The sequence below is a fragment of the Uranotaenia lowii genome, chromosome 3 (genome assembly GCF_029784155.1).
Source record: "Uranotaenia lowii strain MFRU-FL chromosome 3, ASM2978415v1, whole genome shotgun sequence".
NCBI lineage: Eukaryota > Metazoa > Arthropoda > Insecta > Diptera > Culicidae > Uranotaenia > Uranotaenia lowii.
The window spans coordinates 54568215-54591315 of record NC_073693.1 but is presented as its reverse complement, the minus strand read 5'-3'; the positions used below and the strand labels follow the sequence as shown (position 1 = coordinate 54591315).

The 23101-nt window shown below is 39.9% G+C and overlaps 2 protein-coding genes across 7 annotated transcripts; one reads left to right on the top strand and one right to left on the bottom strand.

Moving 5' to 3' along the window:
- The first annotated feature begins 834 nt into the window (after positions 1-834).
- On the top strand, positions 835-11727 carry LOC129755386 (guanine nucleotide-binding protein subunit beta-1-like). Of its 6 annotated transcripts, XM_055751838.1 has the most exons (4): positions 835-1090; positions 1398-1751; positions 10446-10472; positions 10584-11727. In XM_055751838.1, exon 4 carries the CDS (start codon positions 10668-10670, stop codon positions 11688-11690), a length of 1023 nt encoding a protein of 340 aa, XP_055607813.1. In that variant the 5' UTR covers positions 835-1090; positions 1398-1751; positions 10446-10472; positions 10584-10667; the 3' UTR covers positions 11691-11727. The 6 variants fall into 6 exon arrangements, with proteins under 6 accessions (XP_055607813.1, XP_055607816.1, XP_055607811.1 ...); XM_055751841.1 differs by lacking the exon at positions 1398-1751; XM_055751836.1 differs by lacking the exon at positions 10446-10472.
- An 8316-nt stretch (positions 11728-20043) lies between these two features.
- On the bottom strand, positions 20044-23034 carry LOC129752195 (uncharacterized). Its single transcript, XM_055747984.1, has 2 exons — positions 21165-23034; positions 20044-21098 (listed from the first exon to the last, which is right to left on the bottom strand). Exon 1 carries the CDS (start codon positions 23032-23034, stop codon positions 21403-21405), a length of 1632 nt encoding a protein of 543 aa, XP_055603959.1. The 3' UTR covers positions 20044-21098; positions 21165-21402.
- Between the last annotated feature and the right edge of the window lie 67 nt (positions 23035-23101).

Genomic DNA, 23101 nt, shown 5'->3' with positions numbered 1-23101 from the left:
ATATACGATGATGTAGCTGCCTCTCTCAACAACTCTTCGGTGGTCGAGCGGTTAGCATCCTGAGGTGGTAATCGCAAAGCCATTGTAGGTATGGGTGTGATTCCTGAACCTGGCGATATTTTTTTTTTATTTTGATTTCCATTTTATTGTGGTATCAGATTTTGGGGGATAAGTTCTCCTTTAAGAGCTTAACTTTGAGCTATGCCACCAATAGCCAAACCTGTAGGGAGGGAGTTTCATTCGGGTTGGCGGGGAAAGTTCTCAAGTTTGGGCATTTTCGAGGTTAAGTGAAAGTTTCAATTTCCATCATCATCAAAAACTTGAAATCCTATAGAAATACCTATACTTAATTCATCAGATGAAATGAAACGAATGAAATAGCCGCTGTTGTGTATTTGAAAAGTGAATCGAGCCTGAATTCCAAAACATACTCCGGTGTAATCGTGCGCTGCGTGAGTCAGATTGACAGGAAGTCAGCCGCTTTGAAGGGAATACGAAGTTGCACTAAAACAATTAAAAACAACAAAGTATATTTTTTTTAATCTTTTAAATGTTTTGAAAGAAAACAGAAATAACTTTGCTTTTGTCCTAGCATAAATGCATTTGTTTGAAAAAAAAATGTTTTTCACGAAAGGTGTTGTTAACTTTTTTTTGGTAATCTGACAAACAACTTTGGGTGCATGCAAAGTAAACTATGGATGTGTGATGGTAGTGGTGTGCACAGAAATCATCTGCTCACCAACACACCTGAGCAGTTGCAACTCGAAGAAAAAAGAGAGACAGAGAAGAGTGAGATGAGAATTGATTAGCAAGCAGCACTTGAGAAACTGGTTAATCGCATCGCAACTCGCAACGCAACGCCGTCGAGTCGATCGAAAGTAGTGTTGAATAGAGTGTTGTCGTCGATTGTTGAGTTTTCTGGAGTACCCGCGCCGCGCCGAATAAGAATCTTGAATTGCTGTTTAGCAACAGGGTTCCTCCTATCGTGTGGTATAAATCAGTGATTGGTGTTATCGTGATCTGCGTATCTACGAGGGCCACTGCCGCACAGATTAACGCAGCAGAAATCAACCGTATTCTTCTGTCTGAGGTAGCGTATAGTCTAATTCAATGCAAATATGAGAAAAAGCTAAAAGAGCGCAGTTCAAGAAGATGGATAGGGTGGTTAGCATGGTTAGCACCAGCAATAATTGGCTATGGGAGTTATTAGCGACACCATGCCCTCCTCAGTAGAGTTAGGAAGCTTTTGGGAACAGCCCATACATTTTCTTATAACTACAGAACGTGAAACATTTACCTGGTATCGCGAAATGTCGCAGTAGTTTAGTCAGTTTAGTAGATTAGAAGATGCAACGAAGTGTTAAGTGCCAGATAATTTGTTCGTTGTTTTTTTTTAGTTGAATCCGTTGAATGGAGTGCCGTTGCGTTGTGGTGTGTTTGTGTGTTAAAACAGCAACAGGAGAGGGGTGTTCTCCGCGTATAGTGGTTCCAATTTATTCGCGGTCGATTCGAGATAAAGTCCAGGCGCAACTCGCGAAGTGAGTGTATGACGTGAGAATTGAAGGGAAAAAAAATTTACTGGAAAAATTCGGTCGCCATCGATAACATTTTGCGAAGAATTCTGCCGTCTTCGGGATTAGTGCGTTGAAAATCGAGATTCCACTGAGCCCGTGTTAATTGTGGTGAAAAGAATCGCTAGAGTCAGTGCCGTGGAATTCGAATCGAAACGGGAAAAGCAGTGATCCGACTTGGTGGGTAAATCAATTGGAAGTTCCTGTGGGGGGAAAACTTCCCACAACCCTCCCTACCGAACGAAACCCCTTTCCGAAGATCATCCCCAACAGTGATTTTATTCGTGAAAAGCTTTCGATCGAGGTAGAAAAATTAATCCCCCCAACGAAAAAGTTGAAAACTGGTAAAAAAATATGCCCATGAAACCCAAAAGGAAGTCACTTGGTGAAGTTTGTGCGGGGAAGGTCATCAGCGAGTGGAAAACATAGGAGGAATCTTCCATCGTCGAAGATTCCGGCGACTGTTGGGTTGGGTTGTGTGAGAGGGGAAATAATTATAGGGATGTGGTGTGGATTGGCTTATAGGCGAGACGGGTTTGTCAGGGGAAGCGCACGGAGCGGAGCGAAAACTTCAATGACGAACATTTGGGCGGCTGTATTGAGGGTATTGTGTGTGAGTGAGACCGAGACGGCTATCTTCATGGCGAACACCACGGCGGCTGTACGAGACCTGAGTGCTGATGATATGCCTGTTCAATGAAGTCTAGTCGAAACGGGTCGAAACAAGTAGAAATGGATTGACAGTTGATCATCTGTCTCTTTCCAATTGATTTCGACCGATTTCTACCAAGTCGAAACTAATCCTGCTGCCGAGCTGGATTGGTTTCGACTAGTTTCAACTTGCTCCATTGAACAACGACCTGACTAGTTTCGACCAAAACATTGGCTCTTTGAACATCTTTCAGTTGACAGAAACCAGTTGAAACCGATTTTTACTAACGATTGAACGAAGCTATCAGATCAGCTATTACAGATATACTCGGGTCGGGGTGCCCCTGTGTAAAAGGAAGAATACCTCGAATACCCCTACTCGGATGTAGCACAACTACCAGGAAGGGATCATCATATCAGTGTGGAATCGCCCTAAAGTGGTTCAGAAGGCTTGAGATTGTTTGGGGGACTTTTAAAAATACATTGTTTATCTGTTAAAATCGTTTACTTTTAAATAATTTTGAGTCATTCAAAGTCTTTTTTGGGAATTTTTACTTGTTTACATTAATCATTATTTGACTGTGTATATCTTGATATCCATCAGCAAAAACTACTCGTAAATTATTTTTATTTTCATAAGATGCATTAAATCTGAATTTTAAGTTTAAGCACGTTTAAGTTAGAACAAAATTTCAATCAAAAGGTATTTAAAAAGAGTCATTCATGGATCAAATCCAGTCTATCGTAGGTTCCTTGAACGGTAGAACTCGATCACCTGCCTTTTTGAAATATTTATAAAATATGTACATTTATGATTATTGTTGTTTAAAACTGAAGTAACATGTTGGTCAAGTAAGTTCAATTCTCTCACTTTTTTTCAAAAACATCCATACTTATAGCATGGGACTTGTTTTAAAATTCGAAATATTGTATTGAACCAAGAATTAAAACCGTCTCCAGGAAGCCGGAATGAAATGCGTAATCGAGAATTCAATCATGTTGATTTCCAACAACTACAGTACTCGCCCATTAATAGAACACTTTTTAATCAGATATTTTTGGGTGCTGTTTTACTTCATAATAGAACGTTTTGTTGAAATCAAACCTAAAAATCGAAGATATTTTTTTCTAAATTTCAAATGTTTCCCAAATCGGACGCTTTCCTTTTCATTAATCGATGCATTTTGTGCTCAGCTATGTCATTAGGCAATATTGTTGTTTTCATATATTTTTTCCCACAAATGTTTGTAGGTCTTATAGCTCATTCGATTCAGTTTTTCTCTCTACTAGCTACTCAAACTTCAATAATATATCAATTATTGTTTTGATTTTTTGAAAAACATCATTTTTAGTCAAAAATTCCGATGGCAAGGCACCCTCAGTAGTGCTGCGTCCCACTGTGTCCCAACAGTGTCCGATAAACAAGCGAGTACTGTATTTTCGGGGATAAATAAACCACTAAACCGTTGCTTCGAAGCCGAACCTGTCATACGGCTTATAACTCAACTCTCCATTCAGGATTTTTTTAAATTTAAAAAAAATCATTTTAAACTGTTATAAATAGTGTCTACATCGAGATTTTTTTTTTTTAATACGATTTTCCACTCTTTTTATATAACTTGTTATCTTGCAAATTTTTTATGACACGAAAATTAAAGGCCACTATCCATTTTCAAATTAGTCTATTTTGTAGGGATATCAAAATTTTTGATTAAAAAAATGTTACAATATAAAAAAAACATTCACATCAAATTAATTAAATTTCCAAATCATAGGTGGAATAGATTCTTTTCATAAACACTCGAATACAGATGAGTTATAAATTTTATTCCCAATCTTTTCATTATTGATCCTCCAAATTTTATATCCCCGTATGAGTCCTATACTAGAAAGGGTGATATGGTCAAAAGTTAGTCGAGGAAAAACGCGTGTAAATCGGTGCAATCGTTCATTTAAAAAAAACAAATTAAATTTCTTTTTCAAGTTTAATTAGTATAAAATTCAGGAAAAATATTCAGTTAGGCTTCCGCTTTTCCAAATCCGAATTGCCGGGCCTTACGCTTAACCCCTGCCATCAGATTTTGTACAGCCACCTTGTCCACATTCTTCGCCGCAGAAAGCTAGTTTGCCTTGAACTGCTGCTCGTCCTTAGCAGTTTTTTTGGTCTTCTTTAGGTTCCGCTTGACAATAGCCCAGTATTTCTCAATTGGGCGGAGCTCTGGCGTGTTGGGAGGGTTCTTGTCCTTGGGAACCACCTGCACGTTGTTGGCGGCGTACCACTCCATGGCCTTTTTACCGTAATGGCAAGATGCCAAATCCGGCCAAAACAGTACGGAACAACCGTGTTTCTCCAGGAAAGGCAGCAGACGTTTATTCAAACACTCTTTCACGTAAATTTCTTGGTTGACAGTCCCGGAAGCTATGAAAATGCTGCTTTTCAAGCCACAGGTACAGATGGCTTGCCAAACCAGATACTTCTTCGCGAACTTTGACAGTTTCATGTGGTTGAAAATATCTGCTACCTTTCCCCTTCCTTTTGCCGTATAAAGCTCCTGTCCCGGAAACTGCTTGTAGTCGGCTTTGACGTAGGTTTCGTCGTCCATTACCACGCAGTCAAACTTCGTCAGCATCGTCGTGTACGTGATTTGGAGTCTCTACCTTCTTGTAAGTCGATAGTCCGACTCGTTTTTTGGCTCGATGCACGGTTGTAGACGATACACCCAGCTTATTTGCGGCATCTCGAAGAGAGAGGTTAGGGTTTCGCTTGAAACTACCAGCAACTCTCTTTGTCGTCTCAGCGGCTTCAGGTTTTCGATGTCCCCCCGATCCAGACTTCCTGGCTGTCGACAAACGTTCCCCAAACACTTAAATTACATTTTTAACGGTTGATTTGGTAACTTTTAGCGATTTTGCCAGCTTTGCGTGCGAGTAGTTCGGATTTTCGCGAAGCGCGAGCAAAATTTAGATCCGCTACTCTTCCTCCTTGGACGTCATTTTGACAACTGAGGAGTGAATTCGAAAATCAAAATAGGAGCAACATTCTACACACACACACCTTCAAAATGACATTTTTATGGTGTTCAGGATTTTTTAATGCAAAATTGAAAGAAATACGTCAAGTTGATATTGACCAAATTTTGACCGTATCACCTTTAATTCTTATTCGTTTTTAGTGTAGATATACGTATTTATTGATTTCGCCTACCTTCTTTGAAAAGAGGAATTTTTTAAGTTGTTGTTTTAACTCTGATCCATCCCAGATGTTATTTGCCATTAAAGTTCCACTTCATACAAAACAATGTAACTATCAATGATAGGGCCGTCAGGTGGGCCTGCGGTTCATTTCAGATCCGTTCAATTCTTCACTGATGGATCAAAAATGGATAAAAGAACTGAGGCAGGGGTGTTCGGACCTAGACTCAGGATCTCAATTCCTATGGAAAACTAGCCAACCAATTCTAGAACGCCCTTAAGCCTGTTTGAAAAGAGGATACAGGTACACAAGTATCTGCATATTCTCTGACACCCAGTCCGCTCTATTTTTTAGTTGGTAACCACAGGTGGTAGATCCCGGTAGACTATGCTTCAATAGTGGGAGGTCTATTCGAGCTAGTGCGCTCCAAGGCAATACTCATTGACGAGATCACTTTCAGCAAAACCTCTCATCCTTACGACTCGACGTCCGAACTCTCCTCTAACGACTTGAAAACCGATATGTCCTCGCAATGACTCGGGATTCCCACACAAACCTCTCCCCTCCTCGCATATACTCGAGGTTGATTTCTCCTCTACATGATTCAAGATCGGATCTCTCTTCTAGCGACTCGAGATCTGACCTCTCCTCGTAATGACTCGATATGACCACTTATACACCTCCTCTTGTTGATTAAAGGCTAATTTCTCCTCTTGCGACTCGAAACCTGACCCCTTATCGTAAAGGCTCGGGGTTAACCACACAAAACTTTTCTCCTAAGATTCGAGCTCTGATCACTCCTCTCACGACCCGACCTCTTATCTCCAGGATTCGAGGTTTGCCACCTTTATGCCCGTCGTGTGCCGATCGAGAGCAGGTTATCCTAGACTCGCGCCTGGCACAGCACCCGTGCGAAACTTAACGCAACTACTCGAATGACTCCCGACGAAGACGGCAATCGCCTCTCTCCTCTCCCTGACGCGCCGTTTGCGTCTATGGGGTCAAGGTTTGTTTTTTTTTTTGTCTCCATTCTTGCGCGATACCGTTTGCTACCGACTCAAATGGCTCACCCGACGTCGAGAGCCATTCAACCCGTGGCCCGATCGTGGAATAATCCTTCCCCAGGTCAAGTCTTATCCCCACAGCTTCGGTCGTTTTGAACCCCACTCCCCAAAGGTGGAGCATCCTACGCACGAACGCGGCGTACCCACGGCATCCGCTACGCAGAAGATGTTGCCTTATCTTTGTAGCTTCAAACCGTGGGGTCGGACGCACACTTCTCGACAGCCCCGATGGGGTCAGTCTACTCCGACCGTTGTCCGGTTTTCTTTTATCGCTTTTTCTGGCAACCATAGGATTTTTATGCGCGTCGTGTGCCAAATCGAGAGCAGCTTGTCCTGGACTCGCACCTGTCACGGCACACATTCGGGACTTTGAACGCTACGACTCGGATGTTTCTCCACTGTGACGACATTCTACACCGACTCGAGGGGCTCGCCCGGCATCGAGAACATCTCCACCCGTGGGTATCCCCCGACAGTGGTTCCTGCGAAGTCCGCTACAAGGAAGGTATAGTCTTATCCTCGCAGTTTCCCCCTTAGGAAGCGGCACTACTAGGATACTCCCCGTCAGTGGGATATTCTAAACACGTTCGCGGCGCACCCGTGTCCAGCGCTACGCAGAAGCTGATGCGTTATCTTTGTATCTTCGATCAAAGGACCGGACGCACACTACTCAGATGCTACCCGTCGATGGAGTCATCCTAAATACACCGTTCGCGGACTTCCGATGACTGCAGCTGCTTTGCAGGGCAGTCATGATCCGGGTGAACTCATCGCTGACCGCATACCAAATGTTGAAGTCCATACACATCCTCTGCACCACGTTGTCTGCTGTTGTGCATTCCAGTTCTAGGGGGGCCATTACTCAACCGGACCGACATCTGGTTCAAGCGAATTTTACACTGCTCGACCAAAGCCACCCGCAGTTCCTCCTCCGTTTTGACCTCGTCCAGGTTTTTCATCCGGATGGTCACTTCTTTACAGAGGGCCCGTACCTCGGCCTTGTTATCAAGAACTTCGGCCGCCTGAGCCGTAAAGGTTACGCTAGAGTTTCCGGCGCCACGCTTTAGCTCCAGGATCATCTCACCGGTGCGGGTCCGAAGGATTCTCCGGACGTTATCGCCGAGATCGGCGAGGCTCACGTCTGTACGCATCGGTCATAGGACATCTGCGTACGTATCCTCGGGTGCCTTGACAAAATTCGCGTCGTTGGGTCGGGATTTGGCTTTTTTAGTCTCCGTATCCCTGGGCCTCTCCTTCTTGCGCGATACCGTCTGCCACCCGGTATTTCCGCTCGTAGGATCACCTGCATTCCCTACAGAGCCTTCTTCCCTCCTTCTTGCGCTGGTCACCAGGATCCTGCTGGACAGACGGCTCTTTTCTTACGACTCGCTAGCCTCCTAGGCTCATCAGCTCGGCAGCACACCTTGGCCAAATGGAGTCGTTTTCCTATAGAGTACATGATCATAGTCAACGTTGTTTGTGGGGGTCTTCATAAAGGTGGGGGGGCGTGTAATGCAAACACGTTTCCACTCTGCACCACGGGGAGAACTACTTCGCAGAGCACCCAGGCCACTCTTAGAGCACTAAGTACGTTCACATGTGACTCGCAAATTAGTAAATATGGGAGTGTATTGTTGCACTAAGAAACCTGGCCATAAAGAACAGAGTATTTTATTCTGGGTACCAGGCCCCCGCCTGTATCCTAGAGAACGAAGAAGCAAACCAGCTAACGTTAAATAAAAAATGAGAATTTTTTCAATCACATATAAAAAATTGTTATTTTCTTTTCATCGATTTCAGGATTTTTTTTTAATAACATAATGTATTTTCTTCAAAAAAATGTCAGTGAATGTTTGAGTAAGGGCCGTGGTCTGATGTTCGACGCAACTTTGTCGCGATGCTCTCACAAGAACGTTGTACGGCACTTACGTCTATTTTCCGGATACAATTCGGGATTCTTGTAGTCAGTTGCTTCGTGTCCTTGGGCCTCCAATTGTTTTTATACACTAGAGCACTGAGTGAGCTAAAGAAATACTCTATTGGGCGGCACTGGGGCAAGTTTGTTGGGTTACGATCTTTCGGCACGAACGGTATCTTTTTCTCCTCAAGGTACGCCAGCGTCTTCTTGGCGTAATGGGAAGACGCCTTGTCCGGCCAGAAGACGTACTTCCCATCCGCGTGATGCTTGTTCAGGAACGGCAGCAGGATTTTTTCGAGGCACTCTTCTTGATAGATTTGTTGGTTGATTGCCAGACCGCTCGGCTTAAACCAAGGCTTTGAAATGCCCCGGTCGGAAACGGCGATGTACAACATAACCTTTTTTTCAAACTTGTGCTTGAACTTGTATTTCACTTCAGGCGGTGTGGATGACTTGTCGCTGGAGTAGTAATTATTATTTCCTGAAATATGCGTTTTGGACAGCGGAAAATAGCTTTCGTCATCCAGAACGAATGACGTCCCGCGGTTTTTTTGGTCATCCACCGACACTGTGATTTAACCATCTCAATCTGCTCCTCCGTGTACTCCGGCGACCTCGTCTTCTTCCTGCAGACGATTTCCTTCCATCTTGAGGGTGCGATGGATCAATACGTGGGAGCCGCCATATCTCCGACCGGCGTCACGCAGGCTGGTTGCGTCCTTGTTGTCAAACAGCTTCTTTAATGATGTCTTCCTCTGCTTCGTCATTATCGTCACCGGACGACCACTTCCGACCTTCCGCTCTACGTTCAGAGAACCCAGGATACGATATACCGTACTGACAGGTACATTTTCTTCCTTAAAATGTGCCACCGTGAACTTTTTCCCTTGCTGAAAAGGCGTTTCGTAGAACCGTACAATGCGTTCGCGGAGCACGTGCTGTTTCGACGCCATCTTTGCTTTGACTAAATGCAAACTAGCAAAACCAAACACGCCTACTGTTTCTAGGGAGCCCAAAAAACAATTTTCTTGGAGAAAGAAAATTTTACGCTCTTTATTTAAGTTACTGAAAGGTATTGAAAACATTCTCATTTTTTATTTAACACTCGTCTAGGGAAAGATTTCAGAGACTGTTGATTGGACCTGAACCTTTCTGCGGAGTATCGAGGAGTGCCTAGATTAAATATAGAGCATAGAACTGGGAAAGCACCACTATTGTTTCCAACTGAAAAACAATAAAAAGCATCATTGAACCAAGCGCACGACTCTCCATAAACATGTTGAACTTAAGTAACCACGATTTAGTACTTATATAGGTCTCTTGATCGGACATTTATCAACAAAACAGCATCTCAATAGGATAATCATTAATCTTGAAAGTTTATCGAACTTATAAGAACTTATTAATTTTGAGTTAAAAAAAATGCTATACATGCTTAAATCTGGACTGAGTAAACTTTTAAGAGCTCTCAATCATAATTCTTGAAACACTAATTTAAATAAGGTCATGAAATTTTTGGATGTTTCTAGTTATACGGTTTTATCATTTCGAAAGTTCATCTCTCACGTGATTCAAGGCCTTCGAAATTTATTTAAATAATTTTAATAAATTTAATGATAATTTCATCGTCGAACTGCGTATCGATCCATGTACAATTGTACCACTCTAAGGCGGATTCCCACACCCAATCAGCCTCTATAATACGCAGATCGAATCGGTCTGCGCTGGCAGGCGGCTACAAAAACCGTAATAATACAGCCAGTCAGCCAACCAACTGTTCCAGTAAAGCCGTACATAAGTATAGGCAACGATCGAGCGTGAAATATATTCCCCATTTGCCTTGATGAAGTAATGGGCGAAACTCGGTAATCGGTACTCTACCTCTGACTGGCCGCAGCAGCCGCCTTTTCGTCGTCGATTCGTTGCAGTTCCGTTCTGTTCCGTTCCGTGTGCCCCGAACAATATGGCTACGTTTCTATCCAGGGATGCACTAAAACAGTGTTGGTAGTGGAGTTGGTTTGATTGTTGATCTTTTTTTTCTTTCGTAGTCGATTGGATTGAGGGTTGCAAAAAGTGTGGGTGAATCTTGAATACATTTCTTCAGTATATAGCACATTATTGTTGCGAAGATCTTAACAAGATTAGTGCCTAGAGTGTGTTATCTTATCAGTTTCCATACATTGTAGGGTTTGCATAACGGTGATCGCTTTAAGGCGGTGGCAAACTGCCGAAGAAAAAAAGGAGCATCCGTTTGGAAGTGCTAAACGAAAATGAATGAAATCGATGCTCTGCGGGCTGAGGCCGAACAGCTAAAAAATGCGATACGGGATGCCCGGAAGGTGGCCTGTGACACAACGATCCTGCAAGCAACAAATCATTTGGAGGCGGTAGGACGAATCCAGCTCCGCACACGACGCACCCTGCGTGGCCATCTGGCTAAAATCTATGCCATGCACTGGGGAAGTGATAGTCGATATCTGGTATCAGCTTCACAAGATGGCAAACTTATCGTTTGGGATTCGTACACAACCAACAAAGTTCACGCAATACCTTTAAGATCTTCATGGGTTATGACCTGCGCGTATGCTCCTTCTGGCAACTATGTGGCCTGTGGAGGGCTCGACAACATTTGTTCCATCTACAATCTCAAAACGCGAGAAGGAAATGTGCGGATCGCTCGCGAACTCGGAGGCCATACGGGGTACCTGTCCTGTTGTCGATTTATAGACGACAATCAAATTGTGACGAGCTCCGGTGATATGTCCTGTGCCCTTTGGGATATCGAAACTGGCCAGCAGTCCACTTCATTCCAAGGCCACACGGGTGACGTGATGGCCCTTTCCCTGTCGCCCCAGCGTCAAGTGTTCGTTTCGGGAGCGTGTGACGCCACTGCCAAATTGTGGGACGTACGGGATGGCCAATGCAAGCAAACGTTCCCCGGCCACGAAAGTGACATCAACGCTGTTGCGTTCTTCCCCAGTGGACAGGCTTTCGCTACCGGTTCCGACGATGCCACCTGCCGGCTGTTCGACATCCGAGCAGATCAGGAATTGGCCATGTACTCGCACGACAACATCATCTGTGGCATAACGTCGGTAGCGTTCTCGAAATCCGGTCGCCTCCTGCTAGCCGGATACGATGATTTCAACTGCAATGTGTGGGACACGATGAAGGCGGAACGGGCCGGAATCCTGGCCGGTCACGATAACAGGGTGTCCTGTTTAGGTGTTACGGATAACGGAATGGCGGTGGCGACAGGTTCCTGGGATTCATTCCTGCGCGTTTGGAATTAGGTAAGTCACGATTATTTATTGTTTTTAGAAGAATAAAGACCAGCAGGATCACTAAAGCATCAAATAGGATAGGGCACAAGGACAACATTTTAAATTAAATTTTTAACGAGGACGATTTTTGTCAGGGTAATGACGCTATTGAGAAGAACTGACTATGATTAGCTTGCAACATAAGAAAAGATAATTTTCTGTAACTTTGACCCTTACTTACATTACAGTATCAAAAAAAAACTTCACAAGATTACACAAGATACACTAAATGAGCACGAGCCGCAAATGGCCCACGAGAACCTTTTGTGCGACCCGCGAAGTTTTTTTCAAATTTTATGCATTAATTTTTTTTCTACAATGGATTATTAGGATATTATATGACTTGATCAAATATGCACTTATCTGCATTTGCCACACAATCATTAAATTGTTAACTTTTTTCTTGCATTATAAGCATTTATTATGTTCTGTTCAAGGCATAAATGCAACATTGTTTATTGGAATAACGTTATATTAGGTTTTTTTCTTAATTCACTATACATTTTTCCTAATTATTTAACTCCAACCACTTTGAAAAGCAAAATCCATGAAAGTGAGTCGGAAGTGCAGCCAAAATCGGAAGCTACACATGATCAAAGGAATTTCGAAGTCATTATTTTAGTTTCAAGCAAAAATAAAGTTGTATGATAAAAGATATGCTCAACCTTTATGAACAAAAGGTTTTGACTAGACTTAGAATCGGCCACTGTCGACTTACTCATGACTATCTTCTTACTCCTTATTCGTCTCCTCCTATCTGTTCTAATTGTAAAATCTATCTTACTGTTGCCAATATCTTCATGGAGTGCACCATGTTACTTCCAAAAATGCGATTGTTGAAACTTAGTAATTCTATTGAATTACCTTATATTGAAAAATTAGAAACAACAAAAAGACAAAGTTATTAAATTTCTTAAGGATGTTGATTTGTTTAAACTGATATAAAATTGTAATAGGTTAGGAAATATAAAAAAATATGAATAATGTATTATTTTTTGTATATTGTGATAAATAAAACAGAGACGCGAAAGACCTATAGCTAAATAGGTTAAATGCGTCTATTAAAATTTAAAAAAAAAGCTCAGCTCAGCAGATTTTTTTTAAAATTATTCTATCCAACTCGGCAAAAAGGCTTGTTCTGATAGCATTAAAATACTGGCAAAAAAATTAAACCAAAACCTTGTGAAATATTTTTTTTATTTCTGAATATTGACGAAAATTACGAAAGATTACAACATGAATCAGCCGTCATCAAAGTACTGACAAAAATTATAAGTTGATAAGTATAAGTTGATAAAAACTATAGATATCTAAAATTCTGTGATGGAGCTCAAAAGGTCTTTTACGATTATCTGCGATGCCTTTTCAGAAATTTGTCTTATAATTCGCATTCCACATCACCAAAATAATAAAATAGCTTTAGAAATCCTATCCCAATGATTCTATAAAAAAAAGAGGATAAAACTTCTAGAATCAAGAATGTAGTTTTGAAGATAGTTGCTTTAAAATATGTGAAATTGAACTTTTTTTTGCGTTTTCGACAACCTTGCTCAACACCTCAATGCTATGATCCAATACAGAACTTCAATTAAAAAACATGAGATTTTTACCGTTTTTTAGACAAAAAAATCTCGGCCTCGAGGACAAGTTTTAATTTTAAAAGGAAAAAATCGCAGAAAGTCAATTAGCGATTCAACGTTCAACGCTAAGAAGACGCTGATTTTTTAAATACATATGTATATACTTTTCACATTCTTAGTTATCACTGTGGCTAGCTCCAGAAGTTATCTTTGTTATCTTTCCTTTTACAGATTTGTTTTCGGCAAAAAATTGTAGTAATAAAAAATGACGTGAAGCTCTGCTAATTATTTAAAAAAAAGTCATTTTATGCTCGGCCCGCCGACAAGATGTCAAATTTTATTTGTCCCATTGGTTCAAAGAGTCGCTCACCCCTGCACTAAATAACTATTAATTATTTTACCAAAACTTTGGCCAAATTCAGACTGATGCTCTTGTGTATTACTTGAGAACGTGTCCAATAAATAACGATGTGCTACATGCTACATGAGGTGCAGCACATTGGCCAGTCGAGAATGTCCTATCCAAATTCTGGTGATGAGCCGTTGCTCTTCACGGTGTGAAAGGTCCCATTTGGTCCCCCAGTCCTTGAAGTTTTTTGGAATTGGAATTAATTTTTTTTATTGAACTTTGGCTGTGGCTGTTCCGGAATGATATGGAAAACACAGGGTTGCTAGCTAACCTGGAAAACCGGGAATACCGGGAAAAACTGTTGAATTTCATCGTGTCACCGGGAAAAAACCGAGAATTTCGGCACCTCACCGGAAAAACTGTCATGTTTCAAAATTTTGCATGGATTTTCAAAAATATTTTTTAATTAATTTCTAAATGTAAGAGTAGTTTTTGAGAATCTCGATATAGATTTACCTTTTAAACGCTTATTTTCGTTAATTAGTAAACAAACGATGTTTATATCGCTTTTAATTAATTGCAGTACAATTTCGTTGAATTCGTTAAAAATTTTTATTAAAACCTGTCAATTTGATACAAAGAGACCACGTGTTAAAATACGTCGAAATAAACTTCATGATTTCTTACCGATTAACAATTTTTGGGGAACAATTGTTGTCAACGGCTCAACCTCACTGAACAGCTTCGGCAAAAAGCTACCTTTTTGCTAGTTGAATTGAACTAGTACTGTTTTATTTTTTTCAATCGCTGCGAGATAAGCTTTTCTTCGAAGAGGTCGATGCCGAAGGTACCTTTTTTCTAGATGAATTGTACCTTTTTATTCAGCTCAATTCAGATGCACTTTACCTAGCTACGACGTAAGATTTACCTTTTTGGATTTGGGTTTTTTCTCGATGAATTGTTACTTTTTTTTTAATCTCTCTGTACAGGTAGACTTTACTTCGCTACGAGGTTAGTTTCACCACTGACTATTCTGACATGGCACTTAGCACGAAATTCCGGCTACACACTAAACAATTTATAAAATTCTACGGGCCAGAAACGTTTAAACACTAATTTAATTAACGCGCCAGATTTGAACCGTTGTTTGAAAAAAAAATACCCTTTTTTGTTCGAACTGATGCGATGGTATTTCTCGTGATCCCTTTTATATAAAATTTTCATAGAGCTTAACCATAGCGTTTTGTTTTCTGTGCCCTTTTACGAATAGTTTTTTTTACAATTCCTTTATGTTCTGTCGTGAAGCCTCGTTTTTTTCTATAAACAGGTTTTTTTTTAATTTGAACTTCTGTATAAAATAATTGCATTGAGATGTTGAGCAAGGTTTGAAAATGCTACAGTTTACATTTTTGATTCTAGAAAATTTTCGAGGAATTCATAAATTTTAAATTTGATTTAGATACCTCTGGGATTGGCTTTCTAAGGCAAAATCATGAAAATCTTATGACTTTGGTAATGTGGATTGCAATTTGGAAGTAAAATGACTCAATTTAATCAATGTTTGGCATGGTCTGCCTATGAATTTTCTGAAAATAGCATCACTTATACCACAAGACAACCGAATTCAATTTTTTTCCTAGGTGCAAGGAATCTGATTTTGATTTATTCAGGGGCACTGAACCCAAACATCAAATTAGTTTATTTTGTGAGCTCTAGTTTTCGAGATAACTTCTAAAAATAGGTAAAAATTAGTTATTTTATTTGTGTACCTTTTTGACAAATCTGTATGATACAAATACTTATTGATTCAATGATCAACTTTCCAATACTTTTCAATTCTGATGAAAAAAGTTATGGAAGTTTTCTTTTTCTTATTTTTTTTCCAAATCTGCAAAAAACGAGAATTTTTACGAAATTTTTAAGAAAAAATGAAACTTAATTGAATCCTTGATATTTTAAAAACCATAAGTCTAATCATTTCACAGTCCTCAACAAAGATGTTGAATGAATTAAAATCTTTATTATTCAATATTCAATAACTTGCTTTAATGATGTCAGAAAAAGTTGTAATCTTATTTTTTGGAATTTCTATAAATTGTAGAATTCAAGTTTTTAATATAAAATGGAAATATTTTTTCACCATGGATGCACGGAATCATCTCATTTTTGCATAGTTGACGAATGCGTGTATGTCATAAAATGAATATTTCAAATAATTATCCAAAAATTAAAACACATTATCTATTTAATTACGAAATCATGTAAGATGGCTATGGGTATTGACCATGAGTGCACGGTTTCACTTCAATTTTGTTTTAGTAGATATTTTCAAGCATCCATCGCTCTGAAATTTTTCAACACGTTACCTATAAATTATACCTGGTATTGTAGGTTTTGAAGCATATTTTTTCTATAAGTAGAGCAATTTACCATGCGTGCACGGATTCACCGCCATTCATCCAAAATTAACTTTTAAGCATGCTAAAGGTAAAGAATAAAGACTTTTATAGATTCAAAAAAAATTGTGTTATATACATGGTTTTTCACTATGGGTGCACGGATTCACCGCATTTTAATCAAATATTGGACTTTTTGCAAATTACTAAAAAGCATTTAGACAAATCTTAACTAAACCAAAATCGAAACCATGTCTTTCATGTTGAGACATAACGATTTAAATAACGATTTTTATTTTAAGTGCCGTTTTTTTTCCTTCCTGGAAAAGAAATATTTCAATTATATCTGGAAATAATAAATTTGTTTATTCATCATTAAAATACAGGTTTTTGCAATCGTATATTTATTTGATAAGATCTGATCATCATCCAAGAAATTGGAAAACGGTTACCATGGACCGAGTGAACTTTAGGAATTATGTGCATCAAGTAATGTCGTGCGACGGACAACAGTGAAAATAAAAATAACGAATCATCATTGCTATACGTACACGTTGATTTGTTTTTCCTTAAAAGTTTTTCGATTGACCAATATTGCATTTCAAATACCTGTCGTATCTGACTCAATAATATTTTGTGTTCTGAAGCAAGTTGAAAACTATTTCTTTCAATATAATCTACAACGACAAATTTGCAGCCATTCCGTGCACCCATGTTGAAATATCTTAGCGCCGACGTGGTCTAGCAGATAGGCTGGCGCGAGTCTGGTCTTGATATGCCAGGCGTACTGGGTTCGATTCCCGGTATCGGCAAGAAAACTTTTGGGTTCAAACCCCTATAAGTTGCCGACAGGTAAGATGTGTTTCCTCTTATAATAAGAATTTTCAATAAGAATGTTCAATCAGTTGCCAGCTAACCACGGTGTGTTTCGTAGAAGGACTTAAAGAAAAAAAATACAGTAACGCTAATTTTTGCATGGGTAGAAAGTAGAGCCTCTTCCGGTTCATTTTCACCGAAAATTAAAATATTTTGTCGGTGACCCCCCATACAAAATATTTTTTTGAAAATTTTCTATTTGAAATTTTTAAAAAATAAATATATTTTTAGTGTTTTATAATTTCAGAGGAGCTAATTTTCTTAGTTTTTACTTTTAATACCTTTGAATTAAACTCAACAATGTCATTAAAAACTTTGAAAAATTTTCAAATTTTTTAAAACTAGTTACAGAGCTGTTTAACATAAAAAAATGCTTAAAAAGTATCTTCGTATCCTAAAAAAAAATTAAAAATTGGCTGGCAAATCCTGTCAGTAGTCTGAGAGGGTCAAATTATCTTAAATTATTAGAATTATCTAAAATAATATGAATCCATTTGAATCCTTATTTTTTTAGATTTTTTGATTGTGGCAACACTGGAGGAAATTTTATTGAAAAAAAGCTCAATGTATAAGAAAATTAGTAAACACTAGGTATCGCTATAACTTTTTTATGATAACTCTTATCGTAATGCGCTCAGGAGTAGAAACGTTTGCCTTAATTTAAGCTTTGAAAAAAATATTACGATAATGAATTTTGGAAAGTTAACGATACGTTAAAAGACATCTTTGATGAGAAATTCGTTTTTATACTTCTTCTGAGTTAAATGTCTCAAAACTCCAATCGCACTTCAGACTCAATGCAAATCGCAACAGCAGTTCAATCTAGCTTAAATTTTGCTTGTTTCTGTCTTTTGATACAATTATCATTATAAGCCTGGAGCTTGCTTAAACTTTTTTATTTTTATAATTTTCTAGCCCAAGTTTTGTAACCCTGCTGCACTCTGTGATTCTTCCATTTTATTTTTACTGTAAAGATTAAATAATCTTAGCTTCCACGATTTCCAAACCACTATATTATTTAAATCATCTCTTAAATTCATTGTTTTAAATAAAATTTTACAGTTTTTTTGAAATAAATTTATTTTATGGATGAATCTAGTCTAAAACTGTGATAAATTTGGAATTTTTCTAAAAAAAATGCATTTCAATGTTTTTGTCGATCTTACATGTACAAAAATTATCAGTATTGTTGGCAAAAGCGAATTGCAGATTATCGATAGCAAACTAGCCTGCAGCGCGTCGAATTCATCATATTTTGTTCATCCCTTACTTATTTTAATTATTCTACTGTACACTGAAGGTCTCTTTATTAAATAGAATCATAATGAAGCATTTATGTTACAGTAAAACAATCATAACTTCTACAATTGTATACCAATTATGGCAAAAAGTATAGAAATCATTGATTTGAATAAACCATAGAAATTCATAAAAACAAAAAAAATAAAACGCATAAATCAGGTCCAAAACCGTCGATAAAATAGAAACTTTTCTAGAAAAAAAATCGTTTTTCATCGTTTTGTTGATCATGAATATGAAAATATCAGCAGTACTTCAATTTTTAAGCAAAAGTGAAGTTCAAATGACTAATAGAAAATTTATTCACCATCAATATGAGAAAAAGAAATTTAAAATAGATGTTATGTAGCGGAAGATAAGCAGATTTCAGTGAGAGTACTTTAACTTTTAACAAAATTTTATTGAAAACTGGTCTTCTTAGATATGTTTAAATCTAATATTTATCTTTAAATTTATTTTAAAAATGCCGTAAACGAGTGACATCATCCAAAATTAAATTTTTGGTTTTAAAAGTGCGTACCCATATGCATCAGAGCCTGCAAATATTGTGGAAATATAGCAAAGAACAATTTTAAAAAAAAATAAAATATTTTTAGTATTTTGTTGTAAACAAATCAAATGGTGTTAGACTGTTCTTATTCATGTATCATAACATTTTTTTTTAACCAGAATTAGTTCTCCAAGATACACACATATAAATATAAATTCTTGTTACATTTGGATAACACCAATAATAACAAGGATATTCCAAAAAATAAAATTTAAAATAAAATGTTCATATAAAAATAAGTTTTTCAGGAAGTCCAAATCACTTATCTTTCCAGGCGTTGAAATTTTTTATTGTTTCAGAATGACAAAATATTTCAGTAAAAATAAAAAAAAAATAAGTTTTCCACGAAAAAAGTTACTATTCCATTGCATTGGAATGAATTTACAGGTAATAATTTCTAAATATAGACTACAAATCTTCAAAAAAATAAAACGTATGAGGACTCACCGACCAAATATTTTAATTTTGCCTGAAAATGATTCAGAAAAGGCTAAATTTTTCATTTCTGAAAAAATTAGAGTTACTGTATTTTTTCTTTTAAACATCTTCTATAAAAGCACCGTGTAACCAGATATATACACGGGTGCCAGAATACCTGTTTTTTTTTTCCTGTTGGGGAGAGAGTCCACTGCGACCATTAAGTTGATCTATTGTGGTATTACCCCGCGTTACTATTTTTACTTTGCTATGCTACTTGACACCCCTGCACTATTGGTTGAAGCTGCAGTTGTTTACCGGTAGCACTACGAGCACACACATATCAAGGTAGGATCTCCAAGTGCAATCTAAGTTCCCTTGAAAAGATCCATCCACATGCATGTGCTGCATTATTGAGGCGTACAATTCCAAGGTATACACGGCTAGCATTTCACTAATGCTATAACCGCCAACCTTCATCATACTATGTGTGCCAGGTTATGTCACGACCGGGATTCGATCTCATGAACGTTGGCTTAGAAGACAAGTATGCTATCCACTAGGCCACGATCTGCTGGCCAGAATACCTGTAAGTGAACTTGCATTGAAAATTTGTCGAACCTAATAATCTTAGAATGCTTGTGAATACATACTTGGGCAACTGCGGTGAATCCGTGCACCCATGGTGGATAACCAACATATAAAAATATTCCGTTCACCCATGTTGAAATATCATTTAAACTATTCAGTTTCATAGCTGATGTCTTCAAATTTGAATGAATGAGTACACAATTCATAATTATTTTACTCATAGGTACTTGTTTAGTATAAAACATTGTTGAGGATTCAGGGGGTAGCTTACCGCTTTTGATTCGAATCGGAGGTTTTACTTTCCGTTGCTCGCCAACGGTGTAGGAAAGTAGCACCATAGAACGGGGGTCGAACAATTCCTTCCGCGCTGGCCAGTCGGTTCATTTGCTCCACTTATTCGCTGTTTACTCACTGCTGCTAGCGGGTCGGGGGAAAAGTTTTCGGTGCACTTAATCAAGTCCGCACACAATTCACAGCACTTATCTTGCTGTTCCGGGTTTCGGATGTGCTTTTGAAACACTAATAGACGACCGATTTACAAGGACAAAACGAATGAAAACACCACTTTATTAACTTTAATACTCGACCGACGGTACAAACAAACAATAGTACGGACTACGGAGCCGTTGTTGCCGCTACGAGACTTTATTTCAACTAACTTATGCTGACTTTGTTGTTGCTTTGTCAGCTGGTTGGTGAGTTACCGTTTCCAAACAGTTCATTCGGTAACTCACTGGTATGTTGTTTCTTATACTAGACTGGTTCAATATTTTAAGTTTCAACATTAATACAATAATTTAAAGAAATTTAACATTTAACAAATAATTGAATCTAGGTTGTGTATGGTGTTACTTTTCGTTACGGTATAGGGACAGGTATTGAATTCTAGGTTTGGTTACAAACATTCCGGCCACCTTGAAATGGCACGGACATTTCAACACTCGCTTCGGTATCATTGGGGAGCCTTCATCGGTTGCCTTCATCTTCGACTAAATACGTGGACCAACAGGACGCAGCACGGAACCAGGTGAGCAGGAGGAGTGATTGGTACTGGGCGGTACGGACACCATCTGGAGCTTTGCCTTCTGGAACAAAGAGGAACCCAGTAGACCAACAAACATACAGTAAAACGATTGGAACCGCAATCACCTGGTGCTTATGGTTGTCATACAGGAGCTAACTTAGAGTGTAGCTCTACTCATTGAAGCTGCGACCACCGATACTGCCTTCAAACAGCCGGTGCTAGGAATTCGATGGGAAAGGATGTCCACCACACGAAGCCGGAAACGATGAAGTGCGACCACACTCGGAGCGTTGATTCTGCGGAGCAAGAAGGAACCCAGTAGCCCAACAAACAAAATATGGGAATATTGGAGTTGCAATCACCTGATTTTCAAAATTGTCGTACAGGAGCTAACTTAGAGTGTAGCTCTACTCATTCAGGCTGCAATCGGCGACTACTGGTTCTAGGAGGTCCGCAATGTACAGGCGGAGACGACGACAAGTGGTTCTGGGAAGCAAAAGGGAACCAAGTAGACCAACAAACAACGTTTAAAAATATTGGAACCGCAATCACCTGATCCATGAAATTTCGTACAGGAGCTGTCTTAGAGTGCAGCTCTACTCATTGGTTGTTTTCAGGAACTGCGGTGACCGGTTCTCCAACGGGCTGCTCATCAGCTGGATTGGGTTCGGGTTGTTCTGGTACGGGTAACAGAGCAAGTTTGTTGACACACCTGGAAACGACATCTCGCTTCGCAGTGCGTAAGGTGACCACTCGTACGACGCCGTCTTTCCCAGGATGAACGGCTGTGATGATCCCTAGTGGCCATTGGGCTGGCGGAAGCAGATCGTCTTGGATGATCACCATTTGGTTGGGCTGGATTACAGTTGATGGTCTACGGTGCTTGGTGGCTCGGGCTTGAAGCTGCTGCAGATATTCTGGGTACCATCTACGCCAGATTCGTTGGAACCGTTTCTGCGTGAGCTTCCAATGCGACAGTTGATTGTCCGGAACAGTTGCGACGTCTTCTTCGGGTGGAGATCGCAGGCTTTCACCGACAAGGAAATGTCCAGGTGTCAGGGCTTCTAACTCGTCGGATTCGGTTGGCATCGGAATCAAGGGTCTGGAGTTCAGACACATCTCCACCTCGGCTAGTAACGTCGTCATGTCTTCGTAGGAAATGTTGGAGTGGCCTATTTCTCTCAATAGATGGTGCTTCGCTGATTTCACTGCTGCTTCCCATAGACCTCCGAAATGGGGCGATCGAGGTGGTATGAAATGCCACGCAACTCCAGATTCTGCACACCAATCCAGGATGTTCTTGCGTCCTCCGTGTTCGGTTTTCAGCATCTGGTAAATTCTGTGCAACTCGTTGTTTGCACCTCGGAACGCAGTGCCATTGTCGCTGTGGATCTCGTGGGGAAAGTTTCGGCGGGCAGAAAATCGGCGAAGAGCAGCGATGAAGGCCGGCGTGGAGAGATCAGACACCAACTCGATGTGAACGGCACGTGTGGTAAAGCAAACGAAGATGCAAACGTATACCTTCGTTGGGCCTCGGTTACGGACGAGAGACTTGATGTAAACTGGTCCGCAATAGTCCACACCAGAAACGGCAAACGGTCTTCGGGGCGCAACACGGGACGTAGGCAAATCTGCGATACTTTGCTGGATCATCTTTGGTCTGCATCGGAAACATTTGTGGCACTCATGGAATGTGCGGCGCACTAGATTGCGTCCACCAATGATCCAGTACTTTTGACGGATCGTGGCGAGCATTAGTTGTGGGCCGGCGTGAAGTAAATTCCCATGATAATACTTCGCCAACAGTTTTGAAAGTGGGTGTTTCGCGAGCAGAACAATTTGATGCTTCGTAGCTTCTGGAACGATTGCATTGGCCAGAACTCCTCTAATCCGAATGACTCCATCCGAATCCAGTTTTGTGCGAATGTACTTCAACTGCGATGAAGATGGAAGGCGGCCGGTCGATGCTAGGGTGGCTAACTCCTCAGGAAAACTCTGTTTCTGGGCAAGACGACAAAGTGTCAAATCTGCTTCATGCAGATCGGCGGTGGTAAGCGCTTGGAATGGGTCCATTTTCGTCTTCCGTGCAGCAGCTTTCAACAAGCGGAAGTATCGCATGCAGTGAGCGATGGAGCGCCTAAGTTTTTGGTAACTGGAGTACATTCCAAAGATACGATCTGCAAACTCGTCATCCTTCACGACAGCTGGAAGCGCAGCAACTGGAACTCTCATCTCACTCGTCGAACTGGTTTGGCAGGCTGACAACTCGGTTCGTGGCCACTGCGAAGGCGGTAACTGG

Excerpts from the sequence above, each read along its gene's own strand:
- LOC129755386 (XM_055751837.1), top strand. The coding sequence starts at position 10,668 with ATGAATGAAATCGATGCTCTGCGGGCTGAGGCCGAACAGCTAAAAAAT.
- LOC129752195 (XM_055747984.1), bottom strand. The coding sequence starts at position 23,034 with ATGAGAGTTCCAGTTGCTGCGCTTCCAGCTGTCGTGAAGGATGACGAG.